This window comes from Pseudophryne corroboree, chromosome 1 (genome assembly GCF_028390025.1).
Source record: "Pseudophryne corroboree isolate aPseCor3 chromosome 1, aPseCor3.hap2, whole genome shotgun sequence".
NCBI lineage: Eukaryota > Metazoa > Chordata > Amphibia > Anura > Myobatrachidae > Pseudophryne > Pseudophryne corroboree.
In genome coordinates, this window is record NC_086444.1 from 485,491,147 (window position 1) to 485,517,510 (window position 26,364).

The window sequence follows — 26,364 nt, forward strand, 5'->3', positions numbered from 1 at the left end:
TCTCATATTCTTCTCTTTACTGATGCTGACTTTACTTCCTCGGTCTTAGAGGACTGTGCTGCTATGTATTATATTTTGATGCAAGTTTTACTGATGCTTTTCGATGTGTTATGTATCACCCTGTCATACCCTCCCACATGGCCACCTTTCTAAGTCTTAATGTTAAAGGGCTCAATTCACCCCAAAAGAGGCGCCTGGCTCTGAAATATTTTGCTGGTCAAAAGGCGGACATAGTGGCTATACAGGAATCCCACTTCCCACTGCACTCCCCCCCTCAGTTCTCCAATACCAATTACCCAGTCCACTATGTTTCCTGTGGACCGTTTAAGAGGAACGGTGTAGCTATTCTTTTCCATAAATCGTGCTCTTTCCAATTGGAGAGTAAGTGGGTAGACGGCAATGGCAGATATCTGATTCTAGTGGGGAAACTGCGAACTAAATATGTTACTTTGGTCTCCATTTATGCCCCTAACTCTAATCAACCTCGGTTCCTGAAATCCTTTTTTCAAAAGCTGTATAGTGTCAAGAAAGGTGCGGTTTTCCTGATGGGTGACTTTAATATAGCTCCTGACCCTAATCTAGACAAATCTTCGAAACTAGACAAACAGTCTGCTAACGCAGCCAAAACCCTGGCCGCCTCTTTTGCACACCTACTAACCGAATTTGATTTATATGACGCCTGGAGAATCAGGAATATCGGCGCTAGAGACTATACATTTTATTCGGCAGTGCATAGATCCTATTCTAGGATCGATTTGCTCCTGACGGATAAATGGACATTACAATCTATCCCTAACATCAAAATATTACCGATATCGTGGTCAGACCATGCACCCTTACTGTGGACCTGGTCATACAAAACGCCTATCTCCACACCACGATCTTGGAGGTTGCGGGATTACATTTTAAATGATGAAGATGGAGTCTCTATATTACGAGAGGCGTTGTCTTCTTATTTGGACACCAATAGCCCCGCCGATACCTCTATTTCTAATCATTGGTGTGCTCTTAAGGCAGTCCTGAGGGGTGCAGCTATCCAAGCCTCAGCTCACATAGCGCGCCGTGATCGGGAAGTTCAGCTGGCCTACGAGTTGGAGGTGACGACGTTAGAAACCAAACATAAACAATCCCCTGCCGACGAGCTCACCCTTGCGTCTCTGACTGAAGCAAAGAGGAAATTGAACAGTCTCTACCTTTTGCACGTACAAAGAGCAGTCTCCAACCTAAACCAAAAATATTACACATTAGGCAATAGGGCGGGTAAATTACTGGCGCGGAAACTCAGAGGGAAAAACATAATCAACAGAATTAAACACTTGACAAACCCAGATGGATCGCTGTCCCTGAACCCTAAAGATATTGCAAACCAATTTGCCTCTTATTATAGGAAACTGTACAATCTCAAACATGATCCCCTCACCCCACAACCTTCCTTGCAGCTTATACGGTCTTTTTTAGATTCCATTAATCTACCCTCTATTTCCCCAGATGATGCTTCCACACTGTGTACACCCTGGACTGAGAGAGAACTTCAGACTTCCCTGAAAGCCCTCAAAAAAGACAAGGCCCCTGGACCAGATGGGTTTATCAATCTCTTTTACATTACCTTTCAAGACTCACTCTCCCCACTCCTCCTTAATCTGTACAATGACGCTTCCTCTAACCCTTTCCCTAGAGAAATGTTGGAGGCGCAGGTGATAACGATTCTCAAACCTGGCAAGAACCCATCTCTCTGCGCAAATTATAGACCCATAGCACTTTTGAACACAGACATTAAGCTGTATGCCAAACTGCTTGCAAATAGACTGAATCCGTTGATCCCCACATTGATCCATCAAGATCAAGTGGGTTTCACTATTGGTCGCCAGGCTCCTGACAACACCAGGAGAGTCTTTTCCCTTCTGGAGGCTCGCTCCGCGTCGCGAGAACCCTTATTACTGCTCTCTCTTGATGCGGAGAAAGCTTTTGACAGGATTCATTGGCTATACATGTCAGAAGTTCTTGCCAGGTTTGGGTTCACGGGACAATTTCTACAGAATATCCTACGTCTATATATGCACCCCTCAGCGCGCGTTTTTAGTAATGGGTTTTTATCCGATTTTTTCCCCATCACCAACGGCACCCGACAGGGATGCCCACTGTCACCATTAATATTCATTTTAGCAATAGAACCTCTGGCAGAGAAAATTAGGGCATCTACCCTAGTGAGCGGAGTTTACATAGGCCCCACGCAACATAAGATTTGCCTGTTTGCAGATGACGTCCTGTTGTTTGTAACTAAACCTGAATCCTCTCTCCCAGCTATCCACGATATTCTGCAGGACTACTCTAAAATCTCCTACTATAAAATGAACACGGCAAAAACTGAGGCTTTGGCATTTGACATTGAGCCGATCCCACTCCAATCCCTACAATCTATTTATCCCTACGCATGGCAGGACTCTTCCCTCCAATACCTTGGGATCAAGATCCCTTCCGGTTCTCACTCAGCGGTGGATTATAACTATCTTCCTCTCTTGGGTCACTTCAAAACACTCACCAAACAGTGGACAAACTATGAAATTTCTTGGTTGGGGCGACTTTCATCAATCAAAATGATGCTCCTCCCTAAAATTCTCTACCTGTTTAGAGCCATACCTTACTTAGTTCCGCTAGCTCTCCTTAACAAGTTCTATTCTGTCATGTCTACTTTCATTTGGAAGGGTAAAAGACCCAGGATAGCTAGAACCCGCTTGTTTAGATCCAAGGGTAGCGGGGGTCTCGCATTCCCTAACCTAGAACTCTACCAGCATGCATGTCTCCTTGATCAGCTGAAGGACTGGCTCCGGACGGAGTCCGTAAAACCCTGGGTAGATATTGAAAGACATATGTGCACTGAATTTCCTCTTCCAGATTTAATCTGGGTCAAACCTGCACATAGACCCCCCTCCTCCAAACTTATGAGGAGTATAATTAATTCTCTTAAGGTCTGGGACAGATTGGTCACTAATCTGGGCGACTGCCCACTACCCTCCACGCACCTATCCATATTGGCGATTACCAAGCTGCTCCCAGACCTTTCCCTGCGGAACTGGCGGGAGCTTGGGGTTCAGCTGGTCAAGGACTTGTATGATAAATCAGAGCTTAAAACCTTCCAACAGCTACAAACCCAAAACTTGATACCGTCAAAGGACTTTTATAAATACCTACGTATCCGACATTGGATTAGGGCGAACACGCCTGATCCTCTCTCCTCCCCTACTCCCCCACCATATATCTTGAGTAACTTTTCCTCCATACACCACAAAGGTGGTATATCCCAATGGTATGTCACGCTCCTCTCTCCGCTAAATGATGTGAAATTACATATTCAAACAAGGTGGGAATCAGAATTTAATATTCTTCTGACAGATCAGGAATGGGAAACTATTTTTATGAATATTTTTAAAATGTCACGGTGCATCAACCATACTGAAATGATGTTCAAACTAATCCACGGCCTCTACCACACACCTGATAAACTCCATAGGATCTGGCCAGATTCCTCTAAATTTTGTTGGAGGCAATGTGGATTGGAAGGTACTTTAATACATACATTTTGGACATGCCCAGTTATTAGGCCACTGTGGACGGAAGTTTTTAGACTAATTGAAAAGGTCACAAGGGTGATCCTCCCCCACCGCCCTGAGATTGTTCTCTTACATTACTTTACTCCCTATGTACCCTCTGAATACTCTTATATTATAGGCCATATTCTCATAGCCACCAGGGCCGCAATTGCTCAATACTGGAAAAGGACAGATCCACCACGACTATCCAAAATTATAACGTCAATACAGCGCAATTGTGAAATGGAAACTATGAGCATTAAATATTCCTTAGTCCCCCAATCCCCTTTACTGAAATGGCTACCGTGGCTTGATTACTATTCCTCTTGCATTACCTCCCGGAATGCCTTGCCTGACAAGGTGTGAATGTTTAGCTCCTTGTTATATATGCCTTCATACAGTTTAGTTAAAAATGTACAGAAATATGCGCAGGTTCTCTACAGTCTCCCTGAAAGACTGATGGTCAGCATCTCCTCTATCCTGTGTCCCACTCTTTCTCTATCCCCTCTCTCTCTTATCTCCCCTATTTTTTCTCTATATCTAACTCTTAAGCCTTTTAGTATTATTACTTTACTACCATGTACTATGGTTTACAGACATACTGTTACTATGTTATTGGCCTTTCTGTTTTCATAACGTTGTGTATGTTCTGTATTGAAAATTTTCTCTAATAAAATTTCTTCAGATAAAAAATAAAGCAGCCAATATTTACCCTGCACAGGAACAAAATAACCCACCCAAATCTAAATTTCTCCGCACATGTAATATCTGCCCCCCTCCCCCCTACAGTGCACATGGTTTTGCCCATTAGAGAACAATTTTGGTGCTGCGATCGGGTGTAGCCAGCACGAGCTCTGGGCGCCGAAAATGTTAGAGGGCACGCTCCTCTACAGTGTGGCATAATGTGTATAAGGGGTACTACTCTGTAGTGTATTGTGAAGTGTAAGGAGAAATACCGTTACCAACGGTAAGTTCTTACCATAACGTATATTTAAATTTGGATCAATGGCTTTGGTACCTCAATCAAGAAGTTTATATTTTAGAATATTGGTTGCCAGTGTTAACTGTGCTTATTCCTTACCCTTCATAAGAAACTTGCCATGCTTCTTTCCAGCTTGTATCTTCACTCCTCTGATACGGGCCTTTGCACACTCGCATAATTTGAGATGCAGCAGAATCTTTCTTATTTTGGAAAACTCATAACTTATTATGAAAGTGCTTATAACGGGATTGTAATTTAGCCTGAAAGGAATTATTTCTCCCTCAAACAGGTTGAGGAATAGACCTAAAGTTTAACGTAAGCATTAAAGGAGTGTAATCAGATGTAACCCTGTGAAAGGAGACTTGCCTTTTTCCCCAAAGTGCATCCTGTGCCATCTCTTCCCCAGGTAAATGAAGCACACGCACTCAGTCGTCCACATAATGTAAAAGAAAATGTTCATCAGACTAGACCACCTTCATCCATTTTTCTCTTACGTCCTAGAGGATGCTGGGGTCCATATTAGTACCATGGGGTATAGATGGGTCCACCAGGAGCCATTGGCACTGTAAGAGTTTAACAGTGTGGACTGGCTCCTCCCTCTATGCCCCTCTTACCAGACCCGGAGGAGCCAGTCACAGGAGTTCTTTTAGTTTTATTATTTTTAATAGAGTTTAGGAATAGGGAGGCTGCTTGCAACAGCCTCCCTGCTACGTGGGACTAAGGGGGGGGGGGGTGTAGTGTCTGCCCTGCGGGGTCTGAGCCACTTACTCCGCTGACAGAACACTGAGCTCCTGAGGGGATAGAACGATCGCCGCCACAGGGGATCGCTCACCCCTGCAGCATGCCACCACCCCCTTACAGAGCCAGAAGATCAAGACAACTCTGTCTGCCATTACCCTGTTGTCTAGAGACTCTGTATCATATGCTGCAGAGGATATATCTTCTCAGGAAGATCCCATTCCATGTAAAGAGGATTGCACTGTTGTAGCACATATCCCGGCTAGGGAACCGGAGTGGTTAGCCTCTCTTAAGGGGGTTATTTCTCAGATTTCTGAGAGGGTTGCACAGACTGAGAATGTTACTCAGGCTTTACAGTCCACCATGGCAGTATGGTCCGGTACTGTTCCCTCGGGCCCATCTGTGGTACACCCTCAAAAACGTGCTCTTGCCCAAATTATGCAGGATGACACGGATACCGATTCTGACACAGCAGACTGTGATGGGGATGTGTTGTGGGGGGCGGCATCACTTGCTAAGGGGGTGCAGTTGATGATTGAGGCCATGAGAGATGTTTTGAATATTGCTGAGGCAACTCCTGAGCATGTTGAGGAGGCTTACTTCACTCTGATACTAAGAAAGCCTCGCTAACCTTCCCTGCATGTAAAGAATTAAATGCTATTTCTCTGACGTCCTAGTGGATGCTGGGAACTCCGTAAGGACCATGGGGAATAGCGGCTCCGCAGGAGACTGGGCACAAAAGTAAAGCTTTAGGACTACCTGGTGTGCACTGGCTCCTCCCCCTATGACCCTCCTCCAAGCCCCAGTTAGATTTTTGTGCCCGGCTGAGAAGGGTGCATTCTAGGACTCTCCTGAGTTTCTAAGAAAAAGTTTAGTTTTAGGTTTTTTATTTTCAGTGAGACCTGCTGGCAACAGGCTCACTGCATCGAGGGACTAAGGGGAGAAGAAGCGAACCTGCCTGCTTGCAGCCAGCTTGGGCTTCTTGGCTACTGGACACCATTAGCTCCAGAGGGACAGAACACAGGCCCAGCCTCGGAGTCCGGTCCCAGAGCCGCGCCACCGGCCCCCTTACAGAGCCAGAAGCAAGAAGAGGTCCGGAAAATCGGCGGCAGAAGACATCAGTCTTCACCAAGGTAGCGCACAGCACTGCAGCTGTGCGCCATTGCTCCTCAGGCACACTTCACACTCCGGTCACTGAGGGTGCAGGGCGCTGGGGGGGGGCGCCCTGAGCAGCAATAAAAACACCTTGGCTGGCGAAAATACCTCACATATAGCCCCCAGGGCTATATGGATGTATTTTAACCCCTGCCAGAATACAGCAAAAAGCGGGAGAAAAGTCCGCCGAGAAGGGGGCGGAGCCTATCTCCTCAGCACACAGGCGCCATTTTCCCTCACAGCTCCGCTGGAAGGACGTCTCCCTGACTCTCCCCTGCAGTCCTGCACTACAGAAAAGGGTAAAACAAGAGAGGGGGGCACTAATTGGGCGCAGTATTAACATAACAGCAGCTATAAGGGGAAAAACACTTATATAAGGTTATCCCTATATATATATATATATATATATATAGCGCTCTGGTGTGTGCTGGCATACTCTCCCTCTGTCTCCCCAAAGGGCTAGTGGGGTCCTGTCCTCTATCAGAGCATTCCCTGTGTGTGGGCTGTGTGTCGGTACGATTATGTCGACATGTATGAGGAGGAATATGATGTGGAGGCGGAGCAATTGCCGGTAATGGTGATGTCACCCCCTAGGGAGTCGACACCTGAGTGGATGAACTTATGGAAGGACTTACGTGATAGTGTCAGCTCTTTACAAAAGACAGTTGATGACATGAGACAGCCGGCTACTCAGCTTGTGCCTGTCCAGGCGTCTCAAAGGCCATCAGGGGCTCTAAAACGCCCGTTACCTCAGATGGCAGATACAGACGCCGACACGGACACTGACTCCAGTGTCGACGGTGAAGAGACAAATGTGACTTCCAGTAGGGCCACACGTTACATGATTGAGGCAATGAAAGATGTTTTACACATTTCTGATAGTACAAGTACCACTAAAAAGGGTATTATATTTGGTGAGAAAAAACTACCCGTAGTTTCTCTATCGTCCTTGTGGATGCTGGGGTTCCTGAAAGGACCATGGGGAATAGCGGCTCCGCAGGAGACAGGGCACAAAAAGTAAAGCTTTCCGATCAGGTGGTGTGCACTGGCTCCTCCCCCCATGACCCTCCTCCAGACTCCAGTTAGATTTTTGTGCCCGGCCGAGAAGGGTGCAATCTAGGTGGCTCTCCTAAAGAGCTGCTTAGAGAAAGTTTAGCTTAGGTTTTTTATTTTACAGTGAGTCCTGCTGGCAACAGGATCACTGCAACGAGGGACTTAGGGGAGAAGGAGTGAACTCACCTGCGTGCAGGATGGATTGGCTTCTTGGCTACTGGACATCAGCTCCAGAGGGACGATCACAGGTACAGCCTGGATGGTCACCGGAGCCGCGCCGCCGGCCCCCTTGCAGATGCTGAAGTAAGAAGAGGTCCAGAATCGGCGGCTGAAGACTCCTGCAGTCTTCTAAAGGTAGCGCACAGCACTGCAGCTGTGCGCCATTTTCCTCTCAGCACACTTCACACGGCAGTCACTGAGGGTGCAGGGCGCTGGGAGGGGGGCGCCCTGGGAGGCAAATGAAAACCTTTTTTGGCGAAAAATACCTCACATATAGCCCCCAGAGGCTATATGGAGATATTTAACCCCTGCCAAGATTCACTAAATAGCGGGAGACGAGCCCGCCGAAAAAGGGGCGGGGCCTATCTCCTCAGCACACAGCGCCATTTTCTCTCACAGAAAGCCTGGAGAGAAGGCTCCCAGGCTCTCCCCTGCACTGCACTACAGAAACAGGGTTAAAACAGAGAGGGGGGGCACTGATTTTGGCGATATTGAGATATATATAAAGATGCTATAAGGGAAAACACTTATATAAGGTTGTCCCTATATAATTATAGCGTTTTGGTGTGTGCTGGCAAACTCTCCCTCTGTCTCCCCAAAGGGCTAGTGTGGGTCCTGTCCTCTGTCAGAGCATTCCCGGTGTGTGTGCTGTGTGTCGGTACGTGTGTGTCGACATGTATGAGGACGATGTTGGTGAGGAGGCGGAGAAATTGCCTGTAATGGTGATGTCACTCTCTAGGGAGTCGACACCGGAATGGATGGCTTATTTAGGGAATTACGTGAGAATGTCAACACGCTGCAAGGTCGGTTGACGACGTGAGACGGCCGACAAACTATTAGTACCGGTCCAGGCGTCTCAGAAACACCGTCAGGGGCGTTAAAAACGCCCATTTACCTCAGTCGGTCGACACAGACACAGACACGGACACTGAATCCAGTGTCGACGGTGAATAAACAAACGTATTTCTCATTAGGGCCACACGTTAAGGGCAATGAAGGAGGTGTTGCATATTTCTGATACTACAAGTACCACAAAAAAGGGTATTATGTGGGAGTGAAAAAACTACCTGTAGTTTTTCCTGAATCAGATAAAATAAAATGAAGTGTGTGATGATGCGTGGGGTTACCCCGATAGCAAATATTGGCGTTATACCCTTTCCCGCCAGAAATTAGGGCGCGTTGGGAAACACCCCTTAGGGTGATAAGGCGCTCACACGCTTATCAAGTGGCGTTACCGTCTCCAGATACGGCCGCCCTCAAGGAGCCAGCTGATAGGAAGCTGGAAAGATATCCTAAAAAGTATATACACACATACGGTGGTTATACTGCGACCAGCGATCGCCATCAGCCTGGAGATGCAGTGCTGGGTTGGCTTGGTCGGATTCCCTGACTGAAAATATTTTATTCATATAGAGCATTTAATAGGATGCATTCTATATATATGTACGTGAGATGCACAGAGGGATATTTGCTCTCTGGCATCAAGATAAGTACGTTGTCCATATCACCCAGAAGATGTCATGGACACGACAGTGGTCAGGTGATACAGATCCCATACGGCACATGGAAGTATTGCCGTATAAAGGGAAGGAGTTAGTTGGGGTCGGTCCATCGGACCTGGGGACCACGGCAACAGCTGGGAAATCCAACCTTTTTACCCCAAGTTACATCTCAGCTGAAAAAGACACCGTCTTTTCAGCCTCAATCCTTCCTTTCCCATGAGGGCATGCAGGCAAAAGGCCAGTCATATCTGCCCAGACATAGAGGTAATGGAAGTAGACTGCAGCAGGCAGCCCCTTCCCAGGAAAAGAAGCCCTCCACCGCGTCTGCCAAGTCCTCAGCATGACGCTGGGGCCATGCAAGCGGACTCAAGGTGGGGGGGTAGTCTCAAGAGTCTCAGCGCGCAGTGGGATCACTCGCAGGTTGACCCCTAGATAGTACAAGTATTATCCCAGGGGTACAGATTGGAGAGTCGAGACATCTTCTCCTCGCAGGTTTCTGAAGTCTGCTTTACCAACGGCTCCCTCCGACAGGGAGGCAGCATTGGAAACAATTCACAAGCTGTATATCCAGTAGGTGATAAATCAAAGTACCCCTCCTACAACAAGGAAAAGGGTATTATTTTTCCACACTATATTGTGGTACTGACGCCAGACGGCTTGGTGAGACATAGTCTAAACTGAAATCTTTGAACACTTACATAAAAGGTTCAAATCGAGATGGAGTCACTCAGAGCAGTGATAGCGAACCGGAAAAAAGGGGACTATATGGTGTCCCTGGACATCAAGGATTACCTCCATGTCCAAATTTGCCCTTCTCAACAAGGGTACCTCTGGTTCGTGGTACAGAACTGTCAATATCAGTTTCAGACGATGCCGTTTGAATTATCCACGGCACCCCGGGCCTTTTACCAAGGTAATGGCCGAAAAGATGTTTCTTCAAAGAAAAAAGGCATCTAAATTATCCCTTACTTGGACGATATCCTGAAAAGGGCAAGTTCCAGAGAACAGTTGGAGGTCGGAAGAGCACTATCTAAAGTAGTTCTACGACAGCACGACTGGATTCTAAATATTCCAAGAATCGCAGCTGTTTTCCGACGATACGTCTGCTGTTCCTAGGAATGATTCTGGGCATAGTCCAGAAAAAGGTGTTCCTCCGGGAGGAAAAAGCCAAGGAGTTATTCGACCTAGTCAGAAACCTCCTAAAACCAGGCCAAGTATTAGTGCATCAATGCACAGGAGTCCTGGGAAAAATGGTGGCTTCTTACGAAGCGATTCCATTCGGCAGATCTCAGGGGATTTGCTGGACGAATGGTCCGGATCGCATTTTCAGATGCATCAGCGGATAATCCTGTCTCCAAGGACAAGGGTGTCTCTTCTGTGGGGGCTGCAGAGTGCTCATCTTTTAGAGGGCAGCACACTCAGCATTCAGGACTGTGTTCTGGGGACCACGGATACCAGCCTGAGAGGCTGGGGAGTAGTCACACAGGGAAAAAATTTCCAAGGAAGTGTGGTCAAGTCTGGAGACTTCTCTCCACATGAATATACTGGAGCTAAGGGCAATTTACAATGCTCTGAGCCTAGGAAGACTCCTGCTTCAAAGTCAACCGGTGCTGATCCAGTAGGACATCATCATGGCGGTCGCCCACGTTATCAGACGGGGCGACACAAGAAGCAGGAAGGCAATGACAGCAAGGATTCTTCGCTGGGCGGAAAATCATGTGATAACACTGTCAGCAGTGTTCATTCCGGGAGTGGGCAACTGGGAAGATTTCCTCAGCATAAATGAATTCCACCCGGAAAAGTGGAAACTTAATCTGGAAGTTTCCACATGATTGTAAACCGTTGGGAAAGACCAAAGGTGGTTATGATGGCGTCCCACCTGAAGCGCCAGGTCAAGAGACACTCAGGCAATAGCTGGGACGCTCTGGTAACACCGTCGGTGTACCAGTCGGTGTATGTGTTCCATCCTCTGCTTTTCATACCCAATGTATTGAAAATGATAGGAAGGAGAGGAGTAAGAACTATACTCGTGGCTCCGGTTTGGCCAAGAAGGACTTGGTTCCCGGAACTTCAAGAGATACTAAGAAGGGTCTTGATTCGGCAAGAACCGTGTCTGTTCCGGGACTTACCGCAGCTGCGTTGACGCCAAGGCGGGTGAACGCCGGATCCTAAGGGAAAGAGGCATTCCGGAAGAGGTCATCCCTACCCTGGTCAGAGCCAGGAAGGAGGTGACCGCACAACATTATCACCACTTAGGTGAAAATATGTGCCAGGGTGTGAGTCCAGGAAGGCTCCACGGAAGAATTTCAACTAGGTTAATTTCTACATTTCCTGCAAACAGGAGTGTCTATGGGTCTCAAATTGGGTCCATTAAGGTTCAAATTTCGGCCTGTTGATTTTCTTCCAGAAAGAAATTGGCTTCAGTTCCTGAAGTCCAGAAGTTGTTAAGGGAGTACTGCATATACAGCCCCTTTGATGTCTCCAGTGGCACTGGGCGATCTCAACGTAGTTTTGGGATTCCTAAAAAATCACATTGGTTTAAACAACTCAAATCTGTGGATTTGATATATCTCACATGGAAAATGACCATGCTGTTGGTCCTGGCCTCGGCCAGGCGAGTGTCAGAATTGGCGGCTTTATCTCACAAAGCCATATCTGATTGTCCATTCGGACAGAGCAAAGCTGCGGACTCGTCCCCAGTTTCTCCTTAAGGTGGTGTCAGCGTTTCACCTGAACCAGCTTATTGTGGTACCTGCGGCTACTAGGGACTTGGAGGACTCCAAGTTGCTGGATGTTATCAGGGCCCTGAAAATATAGTTTCCAGGTTGGCTGGAGTCAGGAAATCTGACTTGCTGTTTATCCTGTATGCACCCAACAATGCTGGGTGCTTCTGCTTCTAAGCAGTCGATTGCTCGTGGGATTGGTAGCACAATTCAACTTGCACATTCTGTGGCAGGCCTGCCACAGTCTAAATCTGTTAAGGCCCATTCCACAAGGAAGGTGGGCTCATCTTGGGCGGCTGCCCGAGGGGTCTCGGCATTACAACTTTGCCGAGCAGCTACGTGGTCGGGGGAGAACACGTTTGTAAAATTCTACAAATTTGATACCCTGGCAAAAGAGGACCTGGAGTTCTCTCATTCGGTGCTGCAGAGTCATCCGCACTCTCCCGCCCGTTTGGGAGCTTTGGTATAATCCCCATGGTCCTTTCAGGAACCCCAGCATCCACAAGGACGATAGAGAAAATAAGAATTTACTTACCGATAATTCTATTTCTCGGAGTCCGTAGTGGATGCTGGGCGCCCATCCCAAGTGCGGATTATCTGCAATACTTGTACATAGTTATTGCTAACTAAATCGGGTTATTGTTGTTGTGAGCCATCTTTTCAGAGGCTCCGCTGTTATCATACTGTTAACTGGGTTCAGATCACAGGTTGTACGGTGTGATTGGTGTGGCTGGTATGAGTCTTACCCGGGATTCAAAATTCCTCCCTTATTGTGTACGCTCGTCCGGGCACAGTACCTAACTGGAGTCTGGAGGAGGGTCATGGGGGGAGGAGCCAGTGCACACCACCTGATCGGAAAGCTTTACTTTTTGTGCCCTGTCTCCTGCGGAGCCGCTATTCCCCATGGTCCTTTCAGGAACCCCAGCATCCACTACGGACTCCGAGAAATAGAATTATCGGTAAGTAAATTCTTATTTTTTCCTGCATCTGATGAATTAAATGAAGTGTGTGATGAAGCGTGGGTTTTCCCCGATAAAAAACTGATAATTCCTAACAAGTTATTGGCATCATACCCTTTCCCGCCAGAGGATAGGGCACATTGGGAAACACCCCCTAGGGTGGATAAAGCGCTCACACGCTTGTCAAAACAAGTGGCACTACCGTCTCCTGATACGGCCGCCCTTAAGGAACCTGCTGACAGAAAGCAGGAGAATATCCTAAAATGTATATACACACATACTGGTGTTATACTGCGACCAGCAATCGCCTCAGCCTGGATGTGCAGTGCTGGGGTGGCTTGGTCGGATTCCCTGACTGACAATATTGATACCCTGGATAGGGATAGTATTTTACTGACTATAGAGCATTTAAAAGATGCATTTTTATATATGCGTGATGCACAGAGGGATATTTGCCGACTGGCATCAAGAGTAAGTGCGCTGTCCATTTCTGCCAGAAGGGGGTTATGGACGCGGCAGTGGTCAGGTGATGCGGATTCCAAAAGGCATATGGAAGTATTACCTTATAAAGGGGAGGAGTTATTTGGGGTAGGTCTATCAGACCTGGTGGCCGCGGCGACTGCTGGGAAATCCACATTTTTACCCCAGGTAGCCTCTCAACATAATAAGACACCGTATTATCAGGCGCAGTCCTTTAGTCCCCATAAGGGTAAGAGGGCAAAAGGCTCCTCTTTTCTGCCCCGTGGCAGAGGAAGAGGAAAAAGGCTGCAGCAGACAGCCAGTTCCCAGGAACAGAAGCCCTCTCCCGCTTCTGCCAAGTCCTCAGTATGACGCTGGGGCTTTACAAGCGGACTCGGGTACGGTAGGGGCCCGTCTCAAGAATTTCAGCGCGCAGTGGGCTCACTCACAAGTGGACCCCTGGATCCTTCAGGTGGTATCTCAGGGGTACAAATTGGAATTCGAGACGTCTCCCCCTCGCCGTTTCCTAAAGTCGGCTTTACCGATGTCTCCTTCTGACAGGGAGACAGTTTTGGAAGCCATTCACAAGCTGTATTCCCAGCGGGTGATAATCAAGGTACCCCTCCTGCAACAGGGAAAGGGGTATTATTCCACACTGTTTGTGGTACCGAAGCCGGACGGCTCGGTGAGACCTATTTTAAATCTAAAATCTTTGAACACTTACATACAGAGGTTCAAATTCAAGATGGAGTCACTCAGAGCAGTGATCGCGAACCTGGAAGAAGGGGATTATATGGTGTCTCTGGACATCAAGGATGCTTACCTCCATGTCCCAATTTACCCTTCTCATCAAGGGTACCTCAGGTTTGTGGTACAGAACTGCCACTATCCGTTTCAGACGCTGCCGTTTGGATTGTCCACGGCGCCCCGGGTCTTTACCAAAGTAATGGCCGAAATGATGATACTCCTTCGAAAGAAAGGAGTTTTGATTATCCCTTACTTGGACGATCTCCTGATAAGGGCAAGATCCAGGGAACAGTTGGTAGTCGGAGTAGCACTATCTCAAGTAGTGCTGCGGCAGCACGGTTGGATTCTCAATATCCCAAAATCGCAGCTGATCCCGACGACACGTCTTCTATTCCTTGGAATGATCCTGGACACAGTCCAGAAAAAGGTGTTTCTCCCGGAAGAGAAAGCCAGGGAGTTATCTGAGCTAGTCAGAAACCTACTAAAACCAGGCCAAGTATCAGTGCATCAATGCACAAGGGTCCTGGGAAAAATGGTGGCTTCCTACGAAGCAATCCCATTCGGCAGATTCCACGCAAGAACATTCCAGTGGGACCTGCTGGACAAATGGTCCGGAACGCATCTTCAGATGCATCAGCGGATAACCCTGTCTCCAAGGACAAGAGTGTCTCTCCTGTGGTGGTTGCAGAGTGCTCATCTTCTCGAGGGCCGCAGATTCGGCATTCAGGACTGGGTCCTGGTGACCACAGATGCCAGCCTGCGAGGCTGGGGAGCAGTCACACAGGGAAGAAATTTCCAGGGCTTGTGGTCAAGCCTGGAGACATCACTTCACATAAATATTCTGGAGTTGAGGGCCATTTACAATGCTCTAAGCCAAGCAAGACCTCTGCTTCAAGGTCTGCCGATACTGATCCAGTCGGACAACATCACGGCAGTCGCCCACGTAAACAGACAGGGCGGCACAAGAAGCAGGAGGGCAATGGCAGAAGTTGCAAGGATTCTTCACTGGGCGGAAAATCATGTGATAGCACTGTCAGCAGTGTTCATTCCGGGAGTGGACAACTGGGAAGCAGACTTCCTCAGCAGGCACGACCTCCACCCGGGAGAGTGGGGACTTCACACAGAAGTCTTCCACATGATTGTAAACCGTTGGGAAAAACCAAAGGTGGACATGATGGCGTCCCGCCTCAACAAAAAACTGGACAGGTATTGCGCCAGGTCAAGGGACCCTCAGGCAATAGCTGTGGACGCTCTGGTAACACCGTGGGTGTACCAGTCAGTGTATGTGTTCCCTCCTCTGCCTCTCATACCCAAGGTACTGAGAATTATAAGACGGAGAGGAGTGAGAACTATACTCGTGGCTCCGGATTGGCCAAGAAGGACTTGGTACCCGGAACTTCAAGAGATGCTCACAGAGGACCCATGGCCTCTACCTCTAAGAAGGGACCTGCTCCAGCAAGGACCCTGTCTGTTCCAAGACTTACCGCGGCTGCGTTTGACGGCATGGCGGTTGAACGCCGGATCCTGAAAGAGAAAGGCATTCCGGGGGAAGTCATCCCTACCCTGATCAAAGCCAGGAAGGATGTAACCATAAAGCATTATCACCGCATTTGGCGGAAATACGTTGCTTGGTGCGAGGCCAGGAAGGCCCCTACGGAGGAATTTCAACTGGGTCGATTCCTACATTTCCTGCAAACAGGAGTGTCTATGGGCCACAAATTGGGATCCATAAAGGTTCAGATTTCGGCCCTGTCGATTTTCTTCCAGAAAGAACTGGCTTCGGTGCCTGAAGTTCAGACGTTTGTCAAGGGGGTGCTGCATATACAGCCTCCTTTTGTGCCTCCAGTGGCACCTTGGGATCTCAATGTAGTTTTGGGGTTCCTAAAATCACATTGGTTTGAACCGCTTAAATCTGTGGATTTAAAATATCTCACGTGGAAAGTGGTCATGTTGTTGGCCTTGTCTTCGGCCAGGCGCGTGTCAGAATTGGCGGCTTTATCCTGTAAAAGCCCTTACCTGATTTTTCATACGGACAGGGCAGAATTGAGGACTCGTCCTCAATTTCTCCCTAAGGTGGTTTCAGCGTTTCACCTGAACCAGCCTATTGTGGTACCTGCGGCTACTAGGGACTTGGAGGACTCCAAGTTGCTGGACGTAGTCAGGGCCCTGAAAATATATGTTTCCAGGACGGCTGGAGTCAGAAAATCTGACTCGCTGTTTATTCTGTATGCACCCAACAAGCTGGGTGCTCCTGCTTCTAAGCAGACTATTGCTCGTTGGATTTGTAGTACAATTCAGCTTGCACATTCTGTGGCAGGCCTGCCACAGCCAAAATCTGTAAAAGCCCATTCCACACGGAAGGTGGGCTCTTCTTGGGCGGCTGCCCGAGGGGTCTCGGCTCTACAACTTTGCCGAGCAGCTACTTAGTCAGGGGCAAATACGTTTGCTAAATTCTACAAATTTGATACCCTGGCTGAGGAGGACCTGGAGTTCTCTCATTCGGTGCTGCAGAGTCATCCGCACTCTCCCGCCCGTTTGGGAGCTTTGGTATAATCCCCATGGTCCTTACGGAGTTCCCAGCATCCACTAGGACGTCAGAGAAAATAAGAATTTACTTACCGATAATTCTATTTCTCGTAGTCCGTAGTGGATGCTGGGCGCCCATCCCAAGTGCGGATTGTCTGCAATACTTGTACATAGTTATTGTTAACTAATTCGGGTTATTGTTGTTGTGAGCCATCTTTCCAGAGGCTCCTCTGTTATCATGCTGTTAACTGGGTTCATATCACAAGTTGTACGGTGTGATTGGTGTGGCTGGTATGAGTCTTACCCGGGATTCATGAATCCTTCCTTATTGTGTACGCTCGTCCGGGCACAGTATCCTAACTGAGGCTTGGAGGAGGGTCATAGGGGGAGGAGCCAGTGCACACCAGGTAGTCCTAAAGCTTTACTTTTGTGCCCAGTCTCCTGCGGAGCCGCTATTCCCCATGGTACTTACGGAGTTCCCAGCATCCACTACGGACTACGAGAAATAGAATTATCGGTAAGTAAATTCTTATTTTTTGAAAAATCCTGTGAAAACCCGGAGAAAATATTCCAGATCCCAAAAAGGGTTCTGGTTGCTTTTCCCTTCCCTGAGGAAGAGAGGAAAAAATGGGAAACCCCGCCTATAGTTGACGCATCTGTCTCCAGACTGTCAAAGAAGGTGGTCTTACCTGTCCCAGGATCTACCGCATTGAAAGAACCAGCAGATCGCAAGGTTGACACTACACTATACACGGCTTCAGGGGCAATACTGCGGTCTACTGTTGCCTGTGCATGGATTTCTAAAACTTTAGCAAAGTGGTCAGGCACACTACTGGAAGACTTGGCTACGATGGATAAGGGTGACGTTGAATTGTTTTTACGTAACATACAGGATTCTGTAGGATTTATGGTAGAATCCATGAAGGACCTGGGTTCCATGGCTGCAGGGATCTCCACCATGTACGTCTCGGCTCGCAGGGGTCTCTGGCTGCGCCAGTGGTCTGCGGACGCGGAATCCAGGATAAGTGTGGAGGACCTATCCTACACATGTCAGGCTCTCTTTTGGGAAGCGCTGGATGCGTGGATTTCCACGGCAACCGCGGGTGAGTCTCCTTTTCTTCCCTCAGCTGCACCGGCTACGAAGAAACCTTTTTCTCCCAATACGTCACAGTCCTTTCGGCCCGCTAGGGCTAGAAAAGAACAAGCCCTCTAACACCTTTAGAGGAGGTAGGGCTAAATCCAAAAAAAACCCTGCACCTGCAGGTTCCCAGGACCTGAAGTCTACTTCTGGTGCCCCAAAATCCTCAGCATGACTGTGGACCTTACAGCCTGGAGGTCAGTCAGGTGGGAGCAAGACTCCGGCATTTCAGCCATGTCTGGGTGTCGTCCAGTCTGGATCCCTGGGTGCAGGATAATGTGTCCCGGGGATACAGGCTGGAGTTTCAAAATCTTCCACCTCACCGATTCTTCAAATCAGGCTTGCCTGCTTTGCTGGCAGACAGAGCTATTCCATAGGAAGCTGTCCGAAAATTGGAACTGTCGGAAGTCATTGTTCCAGTTCCACCTCATCAACAAAACAAGGGTTACTATTCGAACCTGTTTGTGGTACAGAGCCGGATGTTTCGGTCAGGCCAATTTTGAAATTGAAATTGTTAAACCCTTATCTAAGGGAGTTCAAATTCAAAATGTAAAAAAATCCAAATTTCATAAAATGCATTAGATGATAAAAAAATACCTCAAAGGTTTGGCTTCTTGGAGTTGAGAGGTTGCACAGTGCCCAGTATTGTCGACGCGTTTCGGCTCAACAGGAGCCTTCCTCAAGACATGTCTTGAGGAAGGTTCCTGTTGCCGAATCTATTTTTTTTACATTTTTTTTTGGTGCGATTTATGTTTTTACTTGAGTCTCCTTCTAAGGAGTGACTATCGTCTATTTATGTACGTGTTCTGTTTCCCAATAATGGGATGTTTGTATGAATTAAACTTTTTATAAAAAAATGGATTGATTGGCACCATTTTTTATTTTTTTATTTGGAACTGCCAAACTACGTATTGGTTTCCTGAAGTCTGAAATAGTTGTGGACTCAAAAGATACCTTGATAAGAATATCTTCACTTCTTGGCTTGTGAGTGTGGTTATCACCTTTATTGATACAACAATATAGGAGAAAGATACCTTTATACACTTGGCTCATTCCCACTCTAAAGTGAGTTTAGGTATGCTTTTTCATGCATACTATATGGTGAAGGACACTTAAAGAGGGTGAAGAATTCCAAAAGAAACCTTTCTGTGCACACATTTGTTCTCCTTAGTGTGAGTTGGGGTTCGCACTTTATACGGATCCCATATCTATGCTATCGTCCCCCTCTATTCTGATGGGATAAGGACAGCTCCATCTATATAAAAAGAAAATAGTGCATAAAACAATATCACACATTGTAAGTCTGCTTCTTCTGTCTTTATATAAAACCACTGGATATCAACTATACCAATTGAGAAACATTCGTTGAGCCATCGGTTTCCTGAAGTCTGAAATGGTTGTGGATTTCAAAGATACCTTGATAGGAATATCTCCACTTTTTGTCCTGTGAGTGTGGTACGCACTTTCATTTGATACAGCAATAATAGGAGAAAGATACCTTTATATATTTGACCCATTCCCACTTTAAAGTGAGTTTAGGTATGCTCTTCTATGCATACTTTATGGTGAAGGACACACAAAGAGGGTGAAGATATCTAAAGAAACCTTTTTGTACACATATTCCCTCCTCCTAGTGTGAGTTGGGGTACGCACCTTATATAGATCCCCCACTTATGATACTGCCTCCTTTTTCCTGATGGGATTAGGTCAACTTTATATATAAAAAGAAAATATTGTATAAAACAATACTACACATTGCATGTCTGCTTTTTTTGTTTTCATATAAAATCACTGGACATTAACCACATCAATTGAGAACGTTCTTTGAACAATTGAGGATCAACCCAACGAGAACATCTCCAAAGGACGTATATATAATATTCATTTTATTTTATTTTTTATACTGTGGCGCTTATACTGAAAAAAATTGTCGTCTTCTTGTGAAATTTCTGTCTTTGTGGGGTGGGGTGGCATCCTGCTAGACAATTTACATCTGTTAAAGCTGCCTTGCGCACATTTCAAGAACTCCAAACCTGTTGTTTGCAGAAAGGGAGTAACGTCTAAACATTACCATAGAATTTGGAAAAAATGTGTTTTGGTGTGAATCCAAGAAGTTTCCTGCGGTGGAGTTTCAACTTGAACGGTTTCTCCTGTTCATGCAAGCAGATGTGGATATGGGCCTGAGATTGGGGTCTCTAAAGGTCCAAATTTCGGCGTTATCCATTTTCTTCCAGAAACAATTGGCTGCCCTCCCTGAGTTTCAGACCTTTTTGAAAGGGGTTTGCACATCCATCCTCCCTTTGTGGCGCCGACGGCTCCCTGAGACCTTGACGTGGTGTTGCATTTCCTGCAATCGGATTGATTTGAGCCTTTACAGGAGGCTGAGGTCTAGTTTCTCACGTAGAATGCTGTCACTTTGTTGGCCTTGGCTTCTGCATGACGTGTGTCGGAATTGGGGGCTTGTCCTGTAAAAGTCCCTATTTGGTCTTCCACGCAGAAAGGGCGGAACTCAGGACGCGTCAGTAGTTCCTTCCAAAGGTTGTGTCGGCTTTTCATATCAACCAACCTATTGTGGTGCCAGTGGCTACTGACTCCTCGATTACTTCAAAGGCCTTGAATGTTGTGAGGGGGTCTGGGACTGAGGGTCGACAGCACAAAGGTCGAGACACCTTAGGTCGACGCCAATTGGTCGACACACTTTAGGTCGACATGGACAAAAGGTCGACAGGAACAAGATCGACATGGAAAAAGGTCGGCATGAGTTTCTTATGGGGGGGTTTTGTGTCGTTTTCTTCGTAGAGTGACCGGGAACCCCAATTAGTGCACCGCGTCCCCTCGCATGGCTCACTTCGCTCGCCATGCTTCGGGCATGGTGCCTTCGCTCTGCTACCGCTTCGCTCGGCACACTTTACCGTTCCAATCGTAGTCCACGTGGATCGTTAAGTATGAAAAGGTTCAAAAAAAGAAAAAAATCGTGAAAAACTCATGTCGACCTTTTTCCACGTCGACCTTGTTCCTGTCGACCTTTTGTCAATGTCGACCTAAGGTGTGTCGACCAATTAGCGGCGGCCTAAGGTGTGTCGACCTTTGTGCTGTCGACCTGGAGTCCGGATACCGTTGTGAGGGCTTTGAAGATCTATGTGAAGAGGACTGCTCGTCACAGAAAATCGGACTCTGTTTGTCCTGTATGATCCCAAGAAAATTGGGTGTCCTGCTTCTAAGCAGACGATTTCTCACTGGATCAGGTTCACTATCCAGCATGCTTATTCTACGGCAGGATTGCCGTGTCCGAAATCTGTTAAGGCCCACTCTACTCGTAAGGTGGGTTCTTCCTTGGCGGCTGCCCGGGGTGTCTCGGCTTTACAGCTTTGCCGAGCGGCTACTTGGTCTGGGTCGAACACGTTCGCTAAGTTTTACAAGTTCAATACTTTGGCCTCTGAGGACCTCAAGTTTGGTCAAGCAGTTCTGCAGGAGCCCCCGCGCTCTCCCTCCCGTTCTGGGAGCTTTGGTATATCCCCATGGTACTAATGTGGACCCCAGCATCCTCTAGGACGTAAGAGAAAATAGGATTTTAATTACCTACCGGTAAATCCTTTTCGCGTAGTCCGTAGAGAATGCTGGGTGCCCGCCCTGCGCTTCGTTTTCCTGCTGTGGTTACTTGGTCAGGACTGCTTTGTTCTTAGTTAAGTACTGTGTTATTACTTGGTTCAGTAATTTTTTTCAGCAGTTACTGAGTTTTCCGGCTTGGTTGCTGGGTTTGCCTTGTTTGTGTGAGCTGGTATGAATCTCACCACTATCTGTGTAATTCCTTCTCTCGAAGTATGTCGTCTACTCGGGCACAGTTTCTAGACTGGGTCTGGTAGAAGGGGCATAGAGGGAGAAGCCAGCCCACACTGTTAAACTCTTAAAGTGCCAATGGCTCCTGGTGGACCCGTCTATACCCCATGGTACTAATATGGACCCCAGCATCCTCTATGGACTACGAGAAAAGGATTTACTGGTAGGTAATTAAAATCCTATTTTCCAGGGTCTAGTTCTGACACTCACGTACTCACTGTAGGTGCTTTCAGCGGTGGATAGGGGTCAGCATGGGCCCTCTGACCGGTCTGCAGCTACACAGCCCCATACACAGAAAGCTCCATTGCTCAGTGTATTCTGACACCTTTCTATGATAGCCAACATTAACTTTTTAAGCAAATTGTGCTACAGTAGTTCCTTTGTGGGACAGAATCAGATGGGCTAGCATTTGCTGTCCACTAGCATCAAAAAGCTTTGGGTGTTCATGACCCATTCGTCGGGTCACAGTTTGTCCTCCCTTGAACCACTTTTGGTAGACACAAACCACTGCATTCTGGGAACACCCCACAAAACCGGCCATTTTGGGGATGCTCTACCCATTTGTCTGGGTTAAATATAAGAGGAGCATATCTATCTCTGTAATGAAGGATCTTAAATGTCACAACACATTTGCATTTCACTTGCTACCCCCCCCCCCCCCACCACCACCTCCCACAAACACTTCGTGTCTGTTAGTCACACTGCATCCAAGTTCTCACTGTGACTTCTGTCAGTAATGTAAATTGGTGCGTGCGCAGAGCTACTGCCACAAACAAACGCTCAGATCTGCAAACATCATCATTGCTCCGGTTCCAGTCATTAGGTCAACCACTATTGGTCGACATTGGCTTGGTCGACATGGACAAATGGTCGACATGAGTTTTTTTTTTTGTTTTTTTTTTGGGTGTCGTTTTTTGCGTAAAGTGACGGTGAACCCCAATTAGTGCACCGCGTCCCCTCGCATTGCTCGCTTCGCTCGCCATGCTTCGGTCAAGGTGCCTCGCTCCGCTACCACTGCACTCGGCACAGATTACCGTTCCCAATCGTAGTCCACATGGATCGTAAAGTATGAAAAAGTTATACAAAAGAAATTTTTTTAAAAACTCACGTCGATATTTTCATGTGTCGACCATGTGTCCATGTCGACCATATCAGTGTCGACCTAATTACTGTCGACCATAACATGGTCGACCATCCAAACAGATACCCATTGCTCCCACAGCTGAATCCGGCCCACCACATCTTTGATTACCTTGTACGATGGTGCCAACACATTGTGGAACCTTATAAATAAAATATATATTAATTATGAATGGCTTGTTTAGATATTAGTTCCTGAAAAGGGTAAAACCAAGCTCTTGGGTGTGAATGAAATAATATTGCGAATTATGTCCTTACATATAAGATAAATATTTCCATTGAGAGGATTTCTTGTGGCTAACCTACTTTTGCTGAAGCCTGTGCACCAGCTTTCACTAAAGTACTTCTGGAAGACTACATCTATATATCATCTGTTCTTGATTCAGAATGGTGATTTTAATGTCTCTTTGTTTTAGCTTACATCTGATCTATATGAAGCAGACCTTGAAAAGGCCTTAATGCTGAGTAAACTAGAATATGAGGAACAGAAAAAGGTACTTTTTTTTTACACCTTTTTTTTTTTTTTTAAACAAATAATCTCATAACTATTTCATGAGATTATTGCTTAGAAAATGCAATTTTATGCGATTAATCGACCAGTGGTAGTAAAATCTTAAGTTTCTTTATGATCAACTTTTCAGTGCGCTTTTAAAGTTGCCTTGTGTCTCCAGAATCAGCATATTAAAAGCATTCGTTAGAAAAAAAATTAATCTGTAATGAGACTAAGGGGGTATTCTATTAGCTGTGATAACCCGTTTTCACGCGAAAAACCGGAATTTTACTGTGAATCGCGAAAACATCTATCCAATTAGCCGTGAAAATTTTCACCCAATTTTACCGCAAATTTCACTTCACCCACTCTGAGCAGGTGAAAAGTTGTTGAAAATCTGTATTTTAAGATTAAAATGTCGGAATTTGGTTCAGAACCCCCTGCCCAATAATGATATGTCAGCTTTGGGGTGAAAAAGTGCAAAGTGATAGAATTTGGGATTGAAGGTATAGGATAGTTATATAGGGGTGCTTTGTGAGTAGAACAAGTGTTTTTAGGCTTGCAGCTGGGAGTAGTTGGTCTGTTTACATTTTTTTTATTTGTTTTTGGGGGGTTTTAGTCCCATAAAATGACCTAAATACTGTATATATTTATACCCATTTTTGTGTACCCCGAATTCCATTTGAGCACTAATTTTGTTGAATAAAGACTTTTTCCATTTAAAAAAATAAAATGCATTTAATAGCATTTTAACATTTAACATGCATTTAACAGCCAATTTAAGTACCCCAAATATATTTATTGCCACATTTTCAATGATTTTTCACTTATATGTTTTCTTCACCCATGTCTCGTTTGGCAAAGAATAGGGCATGCATATGCGGGAGTACACATACATGCAAAAAATTGCCACTATTTTGCGGCTAATTGGATACCGCCCTAAATTTTCAAAGCATCAGTTTTGCAGTCTATTCAAATCAAATCGGCATTGACATCTGTTATGCTGCTTTCACATCGCAAATGCCGGATCCTACCCGGTAAGAGAAACGTGTACTTACCGGGTGGGATCCGGCATTTGCGCTCCGTTGCTGGCTTTCCGACCCGGCAATATACCGGGTCGGTTGCCATAGCAGCGGAGGGCGCAGCAGGGGCGGGGGTGGAGGCGGCGCCGGGAGATGAGTTCATCTCCTGCGCCGCCTCTGCCTACACTGTGAATGGGAGCCGTGTCGCATCGGAACGGCTCCCATTCACACTGCGCCTGACCCGGTAATCAACCCGGTAATAACCCTTCTTTTTTACCGGGTTGAATTACCGGGTCAGACGACCCGCTAATTCACTAAAGGACCTTTCACATCGCACACGGACCCGTTTCGACACGGCAATATGCCGTGTCGATACCGGGTTTTCTCTATCGTCCTAGTGGATGCTGGGGTTCCTGAAAGGACCATGGGGAATAGCGGCTCCGCAGGAGACAGGGCACAAAAAGTAAAGCTTTAGGATCAGGTGGTGTGCACTGGCTCCTCCCCCTATGACCCTCCTCCAAGCCTCAGTTAGATTTTTGTGCCCGGCCGAGAAGGGTGCAATCTAGGTGGCTCTCCTAAAGAGCTGCTTAGAAAAGTTTAGCTTAGGTTTTTTATTTTACAGTGAGTCCTGCTGGCAACAGGATCACTGCAACGAGGGACTTAGGGGAGAAGAAGTGAACTCACCTGCGTGCAGGATGGATTGGCTTCTTTGGCTACTGGACATTAGCTCCAGAGGGACGATCACAGGTACAGCCTGGATGGTCACCGGAGCCTCGCCGCCGGCCCCCTTGCAGATGCTGAAACGAGAAGAGGTCCAGAATCGGCGGCAGAAGACTCCTCAGTCTTCTTAAGGTAGCGCACAGCACTGCAGCTGTGCGCCATTTCCTCTCAGCACACTTCACACGGCAGTCACTGAGGGTGCAGGGCGCTGGGAGGGGGGCGCCCTGGGAGGCAAATTAAAACCTTTTTTGGCTAAAAATACCTCACATATAGCCTCCGGGGGCTATATGGAGATATTTAACCCCTGCCAGAATCCATTAAAGAGCGGGAGACGAGCCCGCCGAAAAAGGGGCGGGGCCTATCTCCTCAGCACACAGCGCCATTTTCCCTCACAGAAAGGCTGGAGGGAAGGCTCCCAGGCTCTCCCCTGCACTGCACTACAGAAACAGGGTTACAACAGAGAGGGGGGGCACTAATTTGGCGTTAGAAATATATAAAAGATGCTATAAGGGAAAACACTTATATAAGGTTGTCCCTATATAATTATAGCGTTTTTGGTGTGTGCTGGCAAACTCTCCCTCTGTCTCTCCAAAGGGCTAGTGGGTCCTGTCCTCTATCAGAGCATTCCCTGTGTGTGTGCTGTGTGTCGGTACGTGTGTGTCGACATGTATGAGGACGATGTTGGTGAGGAGGCGGAGCAATTGCCTGTAATGGTGATGTCACTCTCTAGGGAGTCGACACCGGAATGGATGGCTTATTTAGGGAATTACGTGATAATGTCAACACGCTGCAAGGTCGGTTGACGACATGAGACGGCCGACAAACAATTAGTACCGGTCCAGACGTCTCAGAAACACCGTCAGGGGTTTTAAAACGCCCGTTTACTTTAGTCGGTCGACACAGACACAGACACGGACACTGAATCCAGTGTCGACGGTGAATAAACAAACGTATTCCTTATTAGGGCCACACGTTTAGGGCAATGAAGGAGGTGTTACATATTTCTGATACTACAAGTACCACAAAAGAGGGTATTATGTGGGATGTGAAAAAACTACCGTAGTTTTTCCTGAATCAGATAAATTAAATGAAGTGTGTGATGATGCGTGGGTTCCCCCCGATAGAAAATTATGGGCGGTATACCCTTTCCCGCCAGAAGTTAGGGCGCGTTGGGAAACACCCCTTAGGGTGGATAAGGCGCTCACACGCTTATCAAAACAAGTGGCGGTACCGTCTATAGATAGGGCCGTCCTCAAGGAGCCAGCTGACAGGAGGCTGGAAAATATCATAAAAAGTATATACACACATACTGGTGTTATACTGCGATCAGCGATCGCCTCAGCCTGGATGTGCAGAGCTGGGGTGGC

At 47.0% G+C, this 26,364-nt stretch overlaps 1 protein-coding gene across 7 annotated transcripts in view; it reads left to right on the forward strand.

Moving 5' to 3' along the window:
* GKAP1 (G kinase anchoring protein 1) overlaps window positions 1–26,364 on the forward strand; it is a 170,275-nt gene that overhangs the window by 74,818 nt on the left and 69,093 nt on the right. For 6 of the 7 annotated variants that reach the window (XR_010171853.1, XR_010171851.1, XR_010171850.1 and 3 more), the window contains one exon: window positions 23,182–23,259. The exons of the other annotated variant lie outside the window; for it this stretch is intronic. Coding sequence is in view for 1 of the 6 variants with exons in the window: in XM_063913800.1 (XP_063769870.1) it covers window positions 23,182–23,259 (78 nt within the window). In the remaining 5 variants the exon portion in view is untranslated. The remainder of the gene's footprint in view (window positions 1–23,181; window positions 23,260–26,364) is intronic. 7 annotated transcript variants of the gene reach the window in all.